Source organism: Pteropus vampyrus, unplaced genomic scaffold (assembly GCF_000151845.1).
Source record: "Pteropus vampyrus isolate Shadow unplaced genomic scaffold, Pvam_2.0 Scaffold74, whole genome shotgun sequence".
NCBI classification, from domain to species: domain Eukaryota; kingdom Metazoa; phylum Chordata; class Mammalia; order Chiroptera; family Pteropodidae; genus Pteropus; species Pteropus vampyrus.
Window position 1 is genome coordinate 2,381,022 of NW_011888855.1, and position 17,835 is coordinate 2,398,856.

Sequence of the window (17,835 nt, forward strand, 5' to 3'; positions counted from 1 at the left end):
TTTATAAAATACTTAGTATGGGCTATGCATTGTGCTTAGCACTTCATTCAAACCCTGCAAAAAGTCTATTAGGTAACTATGATTATTATTCACATTTTGAAGTGGGAAAACTGAGGATCAGAGTGTTTCTGTAATTTCCTCCAAATTCCTTATAAACCAGGTTGCTCTTAGGTGCAGAAGATTGTTTAGAACTGAAAGGATCAGCTTGCTCAACCCCTGTCATTATGCAATTGTTAATCTAAATTTTCCTAATTTTTACTTATTGTTCTCAACGTGCTTTTGTTTAATTAATTTTTACTTTGAACATGTTTGCCCATGACCATCACATATCTGATTTTCCAAGAATGATAATAATCTGTCTGTCCACCAAGGTCTGGCAGCCATTCCCTGGTGACCACCGAAACATCCTCTTTCACTGCTTTTGTTTAATGAAAAAATAAATATAAAAAAGAGAAGGACCACACTCCTTTCTCTTCTTTCACAATTACCTTTTCTTTCTGAATAGATACCAAATAAGCTATAGAAAAATTGGAATGAAATGAGAGAATTTCATTCCAAGAGTCTAATTGCCTAAGTCTTTCAAATAAATGGCTTTTAGAAGAAAATTTGCTATAATGTTAAGGCTTAAATTCAGAAAAAAGAAAGAAAAAAGCATGAAAGAAAGTGCTAAAATTAAATAATACTTATTTTTTAATTATAAAGAGAGTGCCCTGAATCACTGACATTTGAAATCAAAATTGCTAAATTTGCTAAAATGTCTGCTTTCACCTTGGTTATATATAGAAGGACATTTATGTCTTATTTCCCATTCTTATATATGACTCTGCTTTTTTTTGTTGTTGGTCTCTTTTAGATTGTTTTGTTTCTCAGAGTGTATTAGGTTTTCTTTCCTGGCCCATGCAATCTCACATTTCCTCTCCACCCTATCTCTGTCGCAGTACTGAATCCTCAGACTGTAGTACAAATATCTGTGTGCTGTGTTCGGGACAAGACTGTACGATATGACATGAGAACTGAGAAAACAGGATCATTCTATTCCTATGGCAAAAATCACTGTGACTTATTATCAGTAGCCTTTTTCAATTCCACATATTTGGGGCTCTCATAGACCCTAGATTTAATTGCAATTCCAGTGACTCTATAGGCCAGTGAATGATTTTCTGTTGTGCCCTGATTTGTTCACCTAAGACATAACTTTTGGAATAGTGGTGTAAGGCTGGAGAATGTACCAGCAGGACCTCAGCACCTGGACACGTGACCGGAGAGTGGAGTGTGTGGAGCCCCTGCAGCCGCACCTGCAGTTCTGGGATCAGCAGTCGAGAACGCAAATGTCCTGGGTAAATGCAAAGTTCCTGGACTGGGGGAGGGCAGGTTTTTCTTTAGTTTTGAAATGCAAAACTTTTACCGATAAAGCATGTAGGAAAGCAAAAGGAGCCCCTCAAGCCCTATGCCATTTTGAGAAGCAGAAAAGTCCTCAATTTATTTATTTTCTATAATAACTCCCTTTAAGAAAAAAAAAAAATAAGACCAATCCTTATAAGAACAAATAAATGCTACCCAGGTTTCTTGATTAAATCAAATGAAATGTGTTTAGGTGAGCAGGGAGACATGTATTAGAAAAAGTCAGTCAGAATTTAGAGGAACCATGAGAAGAACAAGAAGGTGAAAGGCCTTCAGAAAGAGAGAGCATGAGAACAAAAGTAATGTCAAAAGAAGCTAAGAATGAAAATAAATGAAAACATGCTTGTCAATTTACAGACAGGGAGCATGACAAGATCTATGAGTGTGATCCTAGGAAAGTGTGTGAGAAAGTCACTTCACCTCTATGCTTTAACTCCTGGTGTGGGCTCAGTGGCCCAACTGCTTCACAATCAATTTTAAAGAATTTATATGAAAACACTAGAAGTATCTCCTTAATAATTCTTAGGGGCAACTCCTTCATCGGAATTGCAGGCTTTCTAGTTTTCCCTTCAGCCTCATTCCTTTACTCTTCTCTTTGATTTTCGTGGCAAGTTGGCTTTTATTTCTCATGTATTTTGGAAGTTAAATTGATTAAGGGTTGGGGAAAATATATAGTTTTGTAGATTTTCTAATATTACCAATTATTTAACGAGTCCACATTTTCAAACGTAGATTTAATATAAAGGAGTATACCTTAACTTTTTTTATTTTATTTTATTTTTTAAAACAATGAGTCACTAACATAAAAAAAAGATAAAATTGATTATTTGTATACTATCTTTTCTAGGCTAGGTTCTGAAGCAAGGGATTGTAATGGTCCCAGAAAACAATACAGAATATGTGAGCATCCACCTTGTCCTGCAGGTTTGCCTGGATTCAGAGACTGGCAATGTCAGGCCTATAGTGTTAGAACTTCGTACCCAAAGCATGCACTTCAGTGGCAAGCTGTCATGGATGAAGGTATGACCAGCCAGATCACCACCATCTTAATTAAATAGATTTCTAGGTTTGCAATAGTAAATGTTATTTTACAGATTATATTCTGAGTATTTCAGAGCTCTATTTTTTTTCTACTTTTACTGACATATAACAACCACAGGAGCTGACTAAAAGTATATTTAAAAATATAGAGATAGGTGTGTACCTATTAGATCAAATGAAATTAAAAAAAAAAATGACAACACCAAATGCTGGTGAGGATGAGGAGACATGGGGTCTCTCATACATTGCTGGTAGGAATGTAAAATGGTACCTACAGCCACTCTGAAAGAAAGCTTGGCATTTTGTGAAATAACTAAAGATACGCCTACCATATAATTTAGAAAATTTAGAAAATGCAATCCTGTGCATTCGTACCCGAAAAAAAAAATGAAAATTTACAATCATAAAAAAATCCTGTACACATGTGTTCATAGCAGCTTTATTTTCAATAGCCCCCAAACCAGAAACAACCAAAAAGGTTCTAAGTTGCTAAATGATTAAATAGAGGCAATTGTTGCTTTATTACTTAAGAATAATAATACTTTGCCTCTGGTCAGTGTGCTGTGGGTTTGAGTTGCAATTACCAAAAGTGGTGGTGAATTCTCTGTCTTAATTGACCATCACGTCCTAGTCGCTCCTTATCCCTCCCCCACCCTTAGTCAACTTGGACTGTGCTTTTCATCATTTCAATAGCACTCCTGGTAATAGCCTAAATTCCTTTGTCAGTTTCAGTGCACCATCTGACAAAACCCTTCTTTCCGTGGAAACATCTGAGCAAACAAGCACTAATAGGAACAGCTAAAAAATAGGGCAAATTATTTTACTTCATAAATGGTGTGTGTGTGGGGAAGCAGCCATCAGATGATTACCTCCTCATCTTGCTATCAAACACACGAGCCTAACTATATCTGCAGACATTCCATCTGCTTTCTTGTATTTAGCAAAATTTTCATTCCTCCTTTCTAAAACCAGTTTTTCCAACTGTGCCCTCGATGTCATCCCCATCTAATCTTTTCAGCTAACTTATTGATTATCTCTACTTTGTCTTATACACTTAATCTACCCTCTGTGATTTTTCACTTTTGATTTTTAAGTGTGTTTAGGACTCTTCCACGAACAAATAACAAACCTTCCTTCAAGCTCATTGCCACCTCCAGCTGGTGCATTTATACTCTTCCCACTCATAGACAGACTTCTCAAAAGAGCCCTCTATTTCCTTACTTTCAACCTGGATTTCACCAGCACAAATCTTATTATGTCATCAAAGACTGTCATAGAAATTAAACCTAAGGAATGATCTTCAGTCTTATACCTAACCTCTCAAATACATTCAAATGGTTGGCCACCCCTTGGTTCCTTAAATGCTTATGTGCCTTTACTTCCATGACGTGATGCCATCCTGCCTTTCCTACTCTATGTCTGTGTTCTCTGCCTATCCCAGATACTATTCAGTTTTCACTCTACATTTTCTTAGGTGATCTCATCTATTCCCATGACTTCAAACAGGCAAATAACTCATGAATTTATATCTTCATCCAGATTTTTCATTTGAGCTTGTATTATAATCTCCTCCTTGATATTTCTACTTGACTATCTACAAGTTTAAGACTAAATTCATGGTTTTAACCCTTCTAATCCATGTCCATTCGATCCTGTTTAGTGTCTCCTACCTCAGGGAAGGTTATACCAGCTTTTCAGTTGCACAAGCCAGAGATGTGTCATCTTCACATTTCCGTCTTCCTCCCCCACATTTTCAATCCATCACCATATCTTATCTGTTCACTGCATATCCGTTCACTCCATCTCTACTCTCATTATTCTAAACTTCTGTTTCCAGACTCTCTCTCTTGCTTGGGCTATTGTAATGGCTCCAAAATAGTCTTTCTGCTTTCACTCTATTCCTGCCTCAGTTCACTCTTCATAGAGCAGCCTAGAGATCTTTATGTAAAATGCAGGTCTGATCATTTCAATCTCCCACTTAAAGCATTTCACAGGCTTCCCATAACACTTTAGGGCAAGGCCCAATTATACCACATGATATGCATAACATGATCCTCATTCTTCTCCCTTCTATTATCTCCTGCTTCATTTAAAACCTCACTCTTTTTCGCACTGCACTCCAGATATTGGTCTTGTGTTACTGTCTCAAACCTGTCATGTTCTCTTCCCCTATATGGTCTCCAGACATACTGTTTCCTCAGTTGAGAAGAAATTATAGCACAATCTTCTATTTACATAAGCCTCTTAATAAGTGGTAATTCTGTCTTTCCAGATGCTTAGACCAAAAACCGTGGAGTCATCATTTTTCCTTTTCTATCTCTTTTGTTACACGTTTAAGATGTCAGTAAAGTCACATTAGCCCTAGCTTTAAAATATGTCCAAGAACCTGATCATTTCCTAACATCTCCAGAACTGCTACCCTGGTACAAGCCACTGTCTCTCACCCAGATGACAGCAGTAGCCTTCTAACTGACTGTTATGCCCGTGTCCTTACCTGGCTTTCATTCTTAACATACCAGCTAGAGTGATACATTTAAAATGTCAGTCATATCATAGTATTCTTCTATTCAAAACCCTTTAATATCTTCACAACTCACTAAGAGTTAAAGTCCAAGGTTCTTCTTATGGCCTATAAGGACCTCCACTACCTAGCTTCCTGTTACCCTCCAATTTCATCTCCACCATTCCCTCATCACACCCTTCTACCCACACTGGCTCCCTTGCTCTTCCTAGAATAAGTCAGGTACCTTCCTATCTTATTGTCTTGGAAGTTGTATTCCCTGAGGAAACACTTTCCCCAGACATCAGTATGATTCATACTCTTGCCTCTTCCAGATCTTTCCTTAAAAATTAACTCAAAGCTTTTCCCTTCTTTATTCTTTTTTCATAGAGCTTATCATCTGCCATGATACTTTTATGTCTTATTTGTTTATTATTTACCCCCCAATGATAGTTGCAAGAGCAGGCTTGTTAGATTTTGTGTATTGCTTTATCTTTAAGCACCATAAACAGTACTTGAACAGAGTAGGCACCGAATAAATATTAGGTGAATGAATGGTATGTCTAATGGGAATTTTCTAGTGATCTGTCTTGGCCCCAATTGTCTTTTCACTAACCATTCCCCTTAAGATAATCTTATTTATTTGCTAGCTTTTATTTATTATCTATTGCTAAAGAAACAAATACTTATCACCAGATATTGAGCTCCTTAGCTCCTTACTCATCTGCTGCATGGACATCTCCATCCAACATCCCATTCATCGCTAACTCGGCATAGTCTAAGTTCAACACGGCCCCTGCTCCTTCTGCTTTTCTCACTGTACTCTTTCACAATGAGATGGCATCATCATCAACCTCATGACCAAGCTAAGCCAGAATCCTTCTTCCTCAATCTCCAGTCACCTGTAATCAGTCAACAAACCCTATTTGTCCAAACTTTTCTACTGCCTGCATCTTTGTTCATAATTGTACCATCTCTAACCTGGATTCCTCGAGCAGCTTCTTCATCATCTCTCTGGCTGCAACCTCACCCTCCTCCAGCCCCTACTCCTCATTTCAGCCAGGCTGCCCTTTCTAAAGGCCGGATCTGCCCGTCTCTGCACCAACTAATACCCTAATACCGTTGCTCTCAGGACCAGTCTCAAACTTTGCTACCTGGTTCATAAGGCCATCTTTGTGGCCCACCCCTTTAACTTCTCTCCTTACCTCCTGTCATCTCCAACACATTTAGGCCATTCCATTCCCTCCCTCACCTACATCACATTCTCATATTTCTGGGCCTGGAGACATGCTAGTTTCTTGGCATAATACCTTTTCTTTCTCAAGCTTTGATCTCTCTCTCCCAATATATTTACCTTCTGATATTTGGCACCTCTGATATTTGGCACTCAGTTTATTTCGAGTCCTCTAGAAAAAAAAAGAATCCCCCTGATCCTCCAATCTGGGTATGTGCCTCTTCCAAGTACCCCACAAGCACCCTGTTAAAACAGATTTTAATATGTCTGCATTCTCTCTGTTGTCTGTGTCTTGTGTTAAGTCTGGCAATTATTAGGCTTTTGATGAATATTTGTGGCATAAATTTGAAATATATAAACAATATCTTTTCATTGTAAAAATATAATCAAGATGACTTCAGATCATGAAAATTGTCATCTGACCATTTGAGGGTTGATCCTATCTCTGCCTCTAACTGGCTGTGCAATTTGATAATATTCATTTGAAACCTATTTACTCAGATGTAAAATAAGAGCCAGGTAATGGGTTCCCTTCAGATGAAAAGAAAATCGGGATTAGATGGGGATCAATTTAAAATATTAAAGATATTGGAAATCACAATTAAGTTCCTAATTCTTATAAAGTGACATTTGTTATCAGAATAACCCATAATAGATATTTATATAATTAGCAGGTTAACATTTTTGGAAAGTGATTTTTGTAACATATATCAATTCATCAGTTTGTATGATGAACAAAATACACAACAAAATAGTCTGTATGTATTATAGCACTATGGACGAACTTGAAATATACAATTCTTTTAAAAATCCTAAGTCTTAATAGCATATGATAGCTTAACACACAAGTGGCTGTTTCTGTTATTCTTATGTAATACATGAATCTATGGTTGGGGTAATTAAATGTAGGGTATCAATGCAGTAGTGAATATTTATTTTTATAGAAAAAAAGATGCATGGCTTTAACATTCAGGTATTTCGTATAATCTGTACTGAAATTTGGCTGAAATCCATGTTTAATGCATATCTTGGAAAGGATTGATCTCTTAAATCAAGACAGATCCTGCCTGCCAAGTACTGGCATGTTAAATGGATCACTGTAATGTCACAGTCTCCAGGGTACACTCCAGGAAGGAAGATTGGTATCAAATGTTTATGTCATCTATAAAGCTTAAGTAAGCACAGCGAATTGACAGTGCGTCGTAAAGGAGAAATACAAAGATTTTTATCTGAGGTCTTGCTTGGAATGTGAGTGAAATTTTCTAGACTAACTCCTGTCAGTATTATTCATATATCAGGTTTGCTCCTCTTTTCAATGAAAACTCCAGAAAGAGAATTATACGTGTGTACACATATCACTTTTAAAGTGTTACAACTATAGCAGCTGCTTTTAAGTCCAAAGATATGACATAGTAAGCAGCCCTTGAATAAACACAACCTACTTTGAGGTGTGAGAGCACACTGAAATGCTTTATTGCAGCTTATAATGGCATCTTAAAGGAAAATTTCAAAACCATGCACATTGAAGGCCTTGTTCCAACTCCTCAAAATTGTTCAAGCAGTATTCAGAAGCCACATGTGAAAACAGTTTGAAATGTTCAATTCTAAAGGCTCATTTAACTGTCTGTCTTCTCTCTGCAAAGTGATACCCTGTTCCATGCCTCTGGCTATTATTTGGTATTTATAGAACCCCATCAGCATACGTGGAACCTTACTGAAGACATAAGCGAAGATCAGTGTCAGAGACTGTAAACTATTTTCCATTCTATTTATATGAGCTTAATAAACAGTAAAGGGCCTGACTGGTGTTAAGCCAATAGAGTAGTAATGTAGCATGGAAATTGCTCTGAAGTTTCAGATTTGGATAATCCTACTACTGGTGTTACCAAATACTACAGCTCTTTTGTGTAGGATGCTTAGAAATAGAAACAACACTTTTTTTTTTTTTTAGCATTCTTTGACTGAGACTAATAGGCAAATGTTTTAACTCTAATCATTCCACAGTGTTATTTAACAAAGCACTGAAGAAGATGGCCAGCCGTTCAAGAATTCTTTACCTAGATCAGTGATTCTCAATCTAGATGCGCTGTATACTGACATGCTTTTTGACTAGGCAGTAAAAGGGGTTGAGTCCCAGCCAACACGTCAGCAACTGTGCATACCAAGGGATGTTCTCATGGGGTTGTATTGCATTTCTAAACATCTTTGTAATGGAAAATCTCATGGGAATTGCTCATCTTAGAAGTTCTTTTTTTCCCCTTTAGTAATTTTTCAATTAGAAAATGCCAGATGCAAAGGATTAAAAATTAGTGTATTGGAATTTAAATGAGACGTCAAGAGAGGTTTCATGAATAACATAAATCTTAAAAAGGCAGAACTCTGATGTGTGCTAAAGGTAAAGGGGAATTCATTCCAACAGAAATTAGCAAAATTGGGGGTTGGCAAAAACATTTTTCAGGTGAATGATTGGTTTGGGTTTTCAGGAAGAATGATTGGTCGAGGTTTAGTGCCAGAAAGTAATAAGTAACTTGAAGACATATTTCTTAACAGAGAGGTTAACATTCATTGGATACCTGTTTTTTCTCGGGTATCATCTTATTTACTACTCATAATAATCTTCTAGTTTTATCTGCTCTAGTATTATATTACCCAATTCACATGAAACTATATTTTTTACTCAACACTGTGCTGAAAAATAAAGCTTGAGATAAACATATTTATGGAGTCACTTTTGCTCATTTCTTTTTATCCACTCTGTATGTAGAAAAACCATGTGCCTTGTTTTGCTCTCCTGTTGGAAAAGAACAGCCTGTTCTTCTGTCAGAAAAAGTGATGGATGGAACTTCTTGTGGATATCAGGGATTGGATATCTGTGCAAATGGGAGGTGTCAGGTAAGCCAGTCTAAAAGAGAGAATGTGTATGCTGGGGGAGGACTGCGAGACCACGAAGCAGCTGCATAGTATGGTGGAGAACTCTGCACCAGGATTCAGAAGATGAGGATGTATTCCTGACTCACTGTGATCTTGATTAAGTCTGATCTGCTTTGTATAGTGTAGGGTTTGGACTAGATAATCTATAATATTCATAACTAGCCGAAAGAATCTGAGAGTTTAATTTTGTCATGTACATATTGCAGGTCTAAAATTGTAACACTTCAGGCATTTTATGTCAAAACATTCTGTACCAAAAATGTAAGCACTCCAGTTCTCCGTGTTTTGTGTCCAAGACTGAGCCATGCGGTAAAAAAAAACTATAAAATCAGTCCTTTTACTCCCTTAATCTTAAAGCATTTCAACATACTTGAAGCAACTGATTTTTAATGTATATTCAGTTTTCTTAGAATTTTTAAACATTTCATTTCTTTTTCTCTTCCTTTTTAAAAATAATCTTCACCTACTTACGTGCGTTTATGTGCTCTTCTTCATGTATTGCCAGAAAGGCAGAAATTCTGTTAAAGTGAGGACGAAGAGCATAGTGGAAAGATCAAAGGCTAGAACTTGGTTATAGCTCTGCCACTGTCTTAGGTTGGCTTTCCTGGAAGATTAATAATATGCAGGAGTTTAATGCCAAGTATTTTCATTGATGATCAACATCTGTGTGGGGAGGGGAAGGAGGCAGGATTGGGCACAGGGGGAGGTTAAGCTGTAGTGCAGTCACAAGACCTCAATTGACCTTGTGGGAACATTGAAACGGGGATGGCCCTTCAGAGCTGTCCCCATTGGGGTGAGAAAAACAGCTCTTTTTACTCCCAGCCTCTAGGAGCATTTGGATGCAAGTTGCCCGAGGAAGGAGATGTGACCTTGGGAAAGGCAGTTTCTCCAGGCTAGGCAATTTCTGAAAAAGGTTCATGGCTGAGAACCATCAGTTGATAAATTTTCCAGGCATGGGAGGGAAATAAATCCTTTAGTTGTGAAAGAGTATCTGAGTGGAGCAGCACTGAATCCATGGCAGCCACTAGGAAACTGTGTTCGTGGGAAAATCACTTAAAATATGTATGTGTCCATTAACTAATCTGTAAAATGAAGTTGTTGGACCAATGGTCATTGACTTTTTTTGTGCAATACGCTCCTTTGAGAATTTGATGAAAAGTTTGCTTCCCCCCCCGCCCCCAGAAAAATGCACACCCGATACCACACACACACACACACACACACACACACACACACACAGAGCCAAGATTTGAAAACAATTGCAAGCTATGGCTGGATCAGTCTGTGGTCCTATAGAGATCTATGGACTTCTGGTAAAAACTTGAAAACATGAAACTTAAATGCTTCACCAGCTCTAAGGTTCTGTATTTTTCCAGCAGTCTATCCAACTTAAAGCACAGAGTCATGTAATATCATTGGCATAAGAAACAGCCTTATAATTACATATTAATTTCCTATATTCTTCAACAGAATACGGCAGTAATCTGAAATGTAATTTTTCATTTGCCTGTTAAAAAAAAACATTGCAGGTATATATACCTCTACATTTTTTTTCAGAACTACATATTGTGCAATTAAAGCTTTTAACTTTATTTTGTCATTATATGTAAATCTGGCAGATTAATATATGTCTTAAATGAATTTATTTTTCAAAATAAATTATTTTTCTAACTGTATATTTTTCTAACTGTACAATAGCCTCAATTGCTATGCTTTTCATTTAATAGTATTCTGTAATCCAGATCCTTAGCTAGACATTAAAATTATAACAACAACAAAAAATTATGTATAAGTGCTATGTGAATCCGATGATTATCATTAAAATTCTATGAATTGGAATACTTCAAAATTCTAAGTTTTTAACTAAAACACTTTATTCAGTCTTTCAATATAATTAAAAACATGCTTTTTCCCCCCTGACAACCTTGTATGTATTGGGTTTGGCTTGAGTGTTTTGTTTTATCACAAAATACATAGCACCCAAGCTGAATGTAGAATTCTAAGTGTGGTGAGTGGACCAAGGAGGTTATTAAAAATAGGTAGCTTTCTTCTGGTGACCCAATTTGGCTCTACGGTATTTCCATCATGGGAAAGGACAGGGAAAGCTCTGCTCTGTGTTATCACCTTATCTTTCTATCTCCAGCATACCAGTGGTACCTCCAGCTAAAATGTATTGCCTTTTCAAAGTTGTTCATCCTCAACTTTTGGAGTTATATGAGCATATTTTGATAAGTATGGATATTTGAGACTATCCATTACAAAATACAAAATCTTTGATTCTTATGTTAAAAATGTGTGATTATCAAGCCATGGCATTATGTGTATCCCTGACTTTTATTTTAGATTTATAGATGTGTAATATCACAGTTACAAGGGTTAGAAAAAACCAAGAGACTACTAGGCACTCATTTATTCAGTCATTTAACTACTTCTTACTGGATTTATTGTATTTGCCAAGAAACAAGCTGGATGCTAGGGATAGAGTAATAACTGTGCTTTTATCATTTCAAAACCACTCTGGACTTTAAATTTTTTCTTCATTTGTACGTGAAGAAGAGATTTTTTTTTTCTCCACCCCAAGACTTCTGGGTCTTTTCATGGCTGCTGCTTAGTGAACATTTCTCATACCGTTTTTGTATTTTGCGAATTTTCTGTGGTGGCCACCCCTTTCAACCAAACGTTCTCTTTATTTCTCCCTGGATATGCTTTGAATTGCTGGTCAGAATTCTCCCACTAATGCATTGCTTTGTCTATCTCTTAACACTGATACATTCTCCATGACAAAAGGAAATGATGCTATATTATGCAGGTTTCATGTGATTTTTGTTCTCTCAGGACATTTACCCTACAGCTGTGTTTTATCATCTTCCTGCTTCCCCCATCACAATACCAACGACAGAAAAAAAGACCCTGTTTTTTTTTCTGTTTTATTTAATATTTTAAAAATTCCTCAAATAATTTTTACTTGTTATAAATGGATATGTCATCAGTCTCTCTTGCAGATCCTTCTATTTAGAGGTAATTGTGTGATACTACCATTTATTTCTGACAGTATTGACATATGAGATTCAGCCCTTTGAGTACACACGACTTGGTAAAATATGATTATATTTACTGAACATCAATGGGAGACCAACATTATTCACTAGGAAAGAGTCAATGATTTAATCTCAGAAGATTTTTATACATAATTCTTCTGGAAGCATATAAAAATTAATTCTCCCACTGATTATATTTTCTTATGGCATCCATGGGTTTTGAGCATTTCTTACGCACATTTGTGTGCTGGGTGCCAAAGAAGATGGGCATAGAAGTTTTATTTGTGAACTGTAGTGAAAATAAACATTTGTGTTTGGTTTTCACAAAGTTAATATTTAATATTCAGTATTTGCTTTACAACCGCTTTAGAAGCGAAGCCATCCATATAATGAATATCTGTTATCTGTTCTATATTGAGTAGAATGCATTAGATTAATTAAGTTATATTTAATAGAATTGTGATTTCCTTTGTGACTTATGTAAATTGCAGCTATCTCAATAATATTTTTCCAAATTGCTTTAGGATATCATTTCATTTTAATATAAGAAAAGTACTCGCATCACTGTCCTGCTATATGGTCACTTTACAGATGATATTATTTGACGTGAACTTGCTGTATTAGTTTGCACCAGAGAAAATGACATTTTAGTAGTTTTTTAATTAAATATTTCTAGTTTGTAGAGACTAGGTTTGTCCTAAATTAGTGTTTAAAAAATAAAAAGAAAATATCTCACTTTACGACGTACTGTCATTCTCTTGTTACAGAAAGTTGGCTGCGATGGTTTATTAGGGTCTCTTGCAAGGGAAGATCATTGTGGTGTATGCAATGGCAATGGAAAATCATGCAAAATAATTAAAGGAGATTTTAATCATACCAGAGGAGCAGGTAATTATTTTTAATTTTTTTTATATTAATAATCCGAACATCTTTGGGGACAGAGATTACATAGAACTTGACTTAGAAATCACAGTTCTGATTCTATTGAAGACTTTTGTAATGGATATTGAATGATTTTTCATGATGATATACAATACATGTGATATGAGCCAGAAATTCTAACAAACCCATTTCCCAATAATGAAAATATGAAATCATCTTTTGTGCATTTAATTAATTGGAGCAGCAAGGGAATAACCTAATTTGCATTGGCATATGTTATCAGGTTTCTACAGACCTTATTCTCCAATGTAAATTGTGATGTCTAACAGAGAACAGTGATTAGTAACAGCCTGAAGCAACTACTGAGAATATTAGTCTTCAGGTTTTCAGCTTTTTGTTTTCTTTATTTTTTCTTAATGTTTTACTAAATTTGAAGGGAACAAATTTTTGGAAACAGAGAGTCTGTAGCAGTGAAAACAATAACAGGGGAAATCAGAAGATGTGGGATGATGTTCTAGGTGTATTAATAATGGCAAGTCATCTTCTGTTCTTTTGTGTCCTCATCTATGTATACTACTACTCAGGGGATATGAGGATAAAATGACTATGAATGATCTAGATAGTATGAGGTTTAAAGTGATCTACAGCAAAAAGTAAAACTATCTATCCTGAAATACAATGACCCACAAATATACTTTACATATAGAAAATGCTTTATATTCAGGACCTCAAGCTTACTGGGAGGAAGCAAACCTTTTGGCATTTATGTTAGTGCCTTGACCATATATTTATGTGTTGAACTATCTTAGTGTTTATGATGATATTTTCATCATCTGTAGTATAGTTATATTACATATATCAACTTTTTCCTATTTAAATTCCTTTCTTGTTCAAAAACAAACAAGCAAAAAACCTGAGACTAAAATATCTGTTACAGTTTGAGTACAAAGAACAAACCATTTATGTTTGAATAATAAAGAAAACGGTTCATTCTAGATAAAAGAGTCCTTCAGAAAAGAAAATTAGACACAGCCCTCTAAAGTTGAATATAACTGTGGCTAGGCCCCAGCAGAATAAAAGATAAGTGAGCTTGAAGATTTTGAGGCCCAAAAGTAACAAAGGCCCAGGGAAATTACAGATCAAAATCTCAGTCTCCAAAGCTGTGTAAAAGGTGACAAGTCCTACAAGTCAAAATCTGCCAGAACTCATTTAGAAAAGCTATATGTCACTATAACAGGCTCCCAGACTTTCAACTAAGAAGTGCAATTATAATGAGCTTTTCAGCCTGATTGTTATGGGAGAGGTATTTGTAGTGCATCAGTTCAAATAAAGACTGAAAGACTAAAGATTTAAAGATACTAGAATTTTTGAAGCATAGTCTTGCCTAGTTATTTAATATGCGTGGTAACAGTTCATTGAATAATACTGGTGCACATTCAGCACTGATATTTTTATTTAATTATAATAACACTTGATTTTTCCACCAAGCATAGAAAACAGAAATAACAGTTAACAAATCAGTGATGCTTGTCATTCTGACTGTAGTTATGTGGATACATTTTCTTCAGATTCTTACTCAAACCTCCTTTGTTTTTATTGCACCTTAATTTCTACTTTGGTTCATTTGTTTGTTTGCCATGGGTAGGTTATACAAATAGCATGTGATATTTGGAATATGTCTGCAATGCCTAAGATATTAAGAGTATCAGAGACTAGTAATATTACTTTCTTCCTTACATTCTGTGCTAGTTTCACATTGCTCACAGGGAAGAGACAAGAATTCTTAACTTGAACCATAAAAAGAAGGTCCTACATGATGTTGTTGTCCCTATCTCTCTGACATCATCTCACACCACGGTTCCTTTCCTTCTCTGTTTTAGCCACCAACTTCTTATAGATGCTTCAACTGACTGTGCTTTCTTCCGTACCTTGCATTTAAAAATACTGTTCTGTTAGCTTTCTCTTCATTTTGCCTAGTTAATTCCCAGATATAACTTAGATCTCAGTTTATATGTCACTTACTCAGCGAAGTGTTCCCTGAACAACTTTCACCTCCTATCACTAGCAACTAGTTTAGTGATGTGTACCATGTTGGTATCCATACAGTGCAGCTCTAATCACATTTGTAATTGAACACTCATTGGTCTTTACCTCCCTACTGGACTTTAAGATCGGTGAGGAAAAATATCATGGCTATTTCTGTTCAGTATCATATCCTCAATGACCAGCATAGTGTGTGATCCATTAATATTTGTTAATTTAATTAACAATGAAACATGTTGTTAAGAACTTGAAAAAACAAAAATCTGCATGAGTCCTTAATTATAGTATGGATTTCTCTACTTGTGGCTTTAGGAACGTTGTATTCATTTCTCTTGAGATAATTTTATCCTTATAGTTTATGGACATCCTAGAATTTCTTGAAGAAATTGCAGCCTTATTTGGTCCAGTTGGCCCTGCGCACTGTATATATTGTATGAGTAACACATGTGCAGACACATGTGGGTGTTTTCGGTCCCCGTGCTCTATTTAGAGTTTGCTAAATCATTTTTGTTGGAGCTAGAAAATAAACTTAAGAAGATTTTTTGTTTTAGTACGTTTATCATGTTTTTCACCGTAATTTGCCTAGCCAGGGGATAATTTTTTAAAGGAATTTTTAAAAGTAAATTGTGTATTTGGCCAGTTGTGGAACTATATAGTTCTCAATATACACTAAAAAGAAAATGGGCATAAAATGTGTTATTCTTAGTATAAGAGACAATGATACTGATTCTATGTAAGGAACACAAACACATACTTGTTTGTATGTTTGCCACAGCTGTAGGAGAGTCATAGTGTCATGTATTCATTTTATAAAATAATATCAGTGAGTCATAGCTGTAAGGGTTCAAAGCTTGGGTCAGCTAGTTACTTACAATGCAGTCATGAAAAATGTATTTTTTTTTCTACCTTAATTTTCTTACCTATTAAACGAGAAATGCAATATCTACCTTGGATGCTATCATTTTGATTAAATGTAATAATTTTGTCTAAATTACCTATAATCGTGACTAGCACATAGCATTTGTTCCAAATGTGGCGGTTTTCATTGTAACTACCATGAAAATGATTGTTATTGCCATTTTAAGATGGCTGATTAATAATGGGAACCGGTTATAAAGTAGGATAAGGTGTTCCTATATACAAAGCAAACTGTCACAACATGAGGGTAAAATTTATAACATTGACCTCACAGCCTTTTTCCAACTTTTAAGCTTGGCAGTAGCTCTCTAATATTCACTTCTTTAAAAAACGTGCATTCTCAATTGTGCTAGATGGCTTATTTACTGGAAAATATCAAGGCCCCCAGTTATTGGCTATCTTTCTTCAAATGTTTTGCTTAATACCTTTCTTCCTCTTTTTCTTCTTTAGTTAAATTCAGTTTAACCCACCTATCCTCCAAGCAATTCCAATTGAATGATAGAAAATTGTTCTAGATATAACTATAAATTTAGATGTAACTACTATCCTGATGTACAATGTGGCTGAGTTTCCAGCTGAGCTCAAACAGAAATTTACAGTTACTATCTCTACTGTCCTCTGTCCGCTTTTCTTTTTTTTAACATACTGAAATTTAATATCCCCCAAACACTTTGCTAAATTTATTTGCTCAGAGATTAACAGTCACCTCTTGATTGTGACATCCAGTCACCATCTCCTTAGTCACTTTTCTCTTTCATGTCTCTACAGCTTATGACACAGTTTTCCAACAACTTCTCTTGAAATGTTCCAGTCCATAGGACCCCACTGCACCAAAATAGGCAGATCTCCCCCTACTCAGGATTATTCCTTCTCTGTATTCTTTTCTGATTTATTTTTAATCTCTGTTAATGACCGTCACCAAGGTGGAGTCCTTGATTTCTTTCTGTTTTCTCCACTTACTATTATGGTTTCAGAGACTGCTTCTGCAAAGATGCCTCCCAGAGGGACAATAGCCTGACCTTGCTCTGGAGTTTTTGATGTTCCAGAGTTCTTACTGGATATTTTTACTAGTGTGTTACACCATTTTGTTAAACACAAATCCCAAAGCTGAGTTTATCAGATTATCCCTACAACTTGACTTCCATATTCCTGTAAATAATGGCCCCATTCTCACATAAGTAATAATAAAACATTGTGTTCAATGTTTATGCTTCCACTTTCTATTGGTTCTCAAGTTCAGAATGTTTTTTTTTTCCTTCGCGGTGCCTTCTGGGTTTTCTACCTTAGCCTCTACCAGCCTGGATTTTTACACTAGACTCCCAACATTGTTATTTACAACTACATTGCTGGTCATTCTGCAACCTGCTGTCAGATAAAGCCTCTCGAACTAGTATCTGATTACCAAGTTCCTTGCTTTAGAATGTTCAGTAGTTGTAAACTGATAAATTCATTGTCCTGGGCATACATTTAAACTCTCATTAGTAGGGCCATCTTCTTACATCTTCTAATTCTGTCAGAATTATTTTATTCACGTGCTACTAATGATACCACTTACTTCCTCACTTGTATTTATACCTAGTGAACTCATCCTTTTTCTATATCCTTATCCTATTCATTCTTCAAAGACAGTCTGTCTGTTTACTCCTTTGTGAAGCTTTCCTTGGCTATAGAAATGTTCTCTTCTCTGAATCATAGTGATTCTGGTTGATGTCAGTGTTTCTTAAACACGAGTAATGTATATAGCCATTTAAAAGGGAAAAAGGAAAAATAAATCCCATTTCTGTGAGTTAAAAATAGCAGTAAACCTTTTGAGTGGTGACGTGAGCAGAGCAGGGGGCAGTTTAAAC

The 17,835-nt window shown here is 35.8% G+C and overlaps 1 protein-coding gene across 1 annotated transcript in view; it reads left to right on the forward strand.

Moving 5' to 3' along the window:
- The window catches only part of ADAMTS19 (ADAM metallopeptidase with thrombospondin type 1 motif 19), a 223,829-nt gene that overhangs the window by 143,836 nt on the left and 62,158 nt on the right, over window positions 1–17,835 (forward strand). Inside the window, exons 12-15 of the mRNA XM_011362252.2 lie at window positions 1,207–1,337; window positions 2,249–2,421; window positions 8,941–9,068; window positions 12,913–13,033. Of these exons, the coding sequence (XP_011360554.2) occupies window positions 1,207–1,337; window positions 2,249–2,421; window positions 8,941–9,068; window positions 12,913–13,033 (553 nt within the window). The remainder of the gene's footprint in view (window positions 1–1,206; window positions 1,338–2,248; window positions 2,422–8,940; window positions 9,069–12,912; window positions 13,034–17,835) is intronic.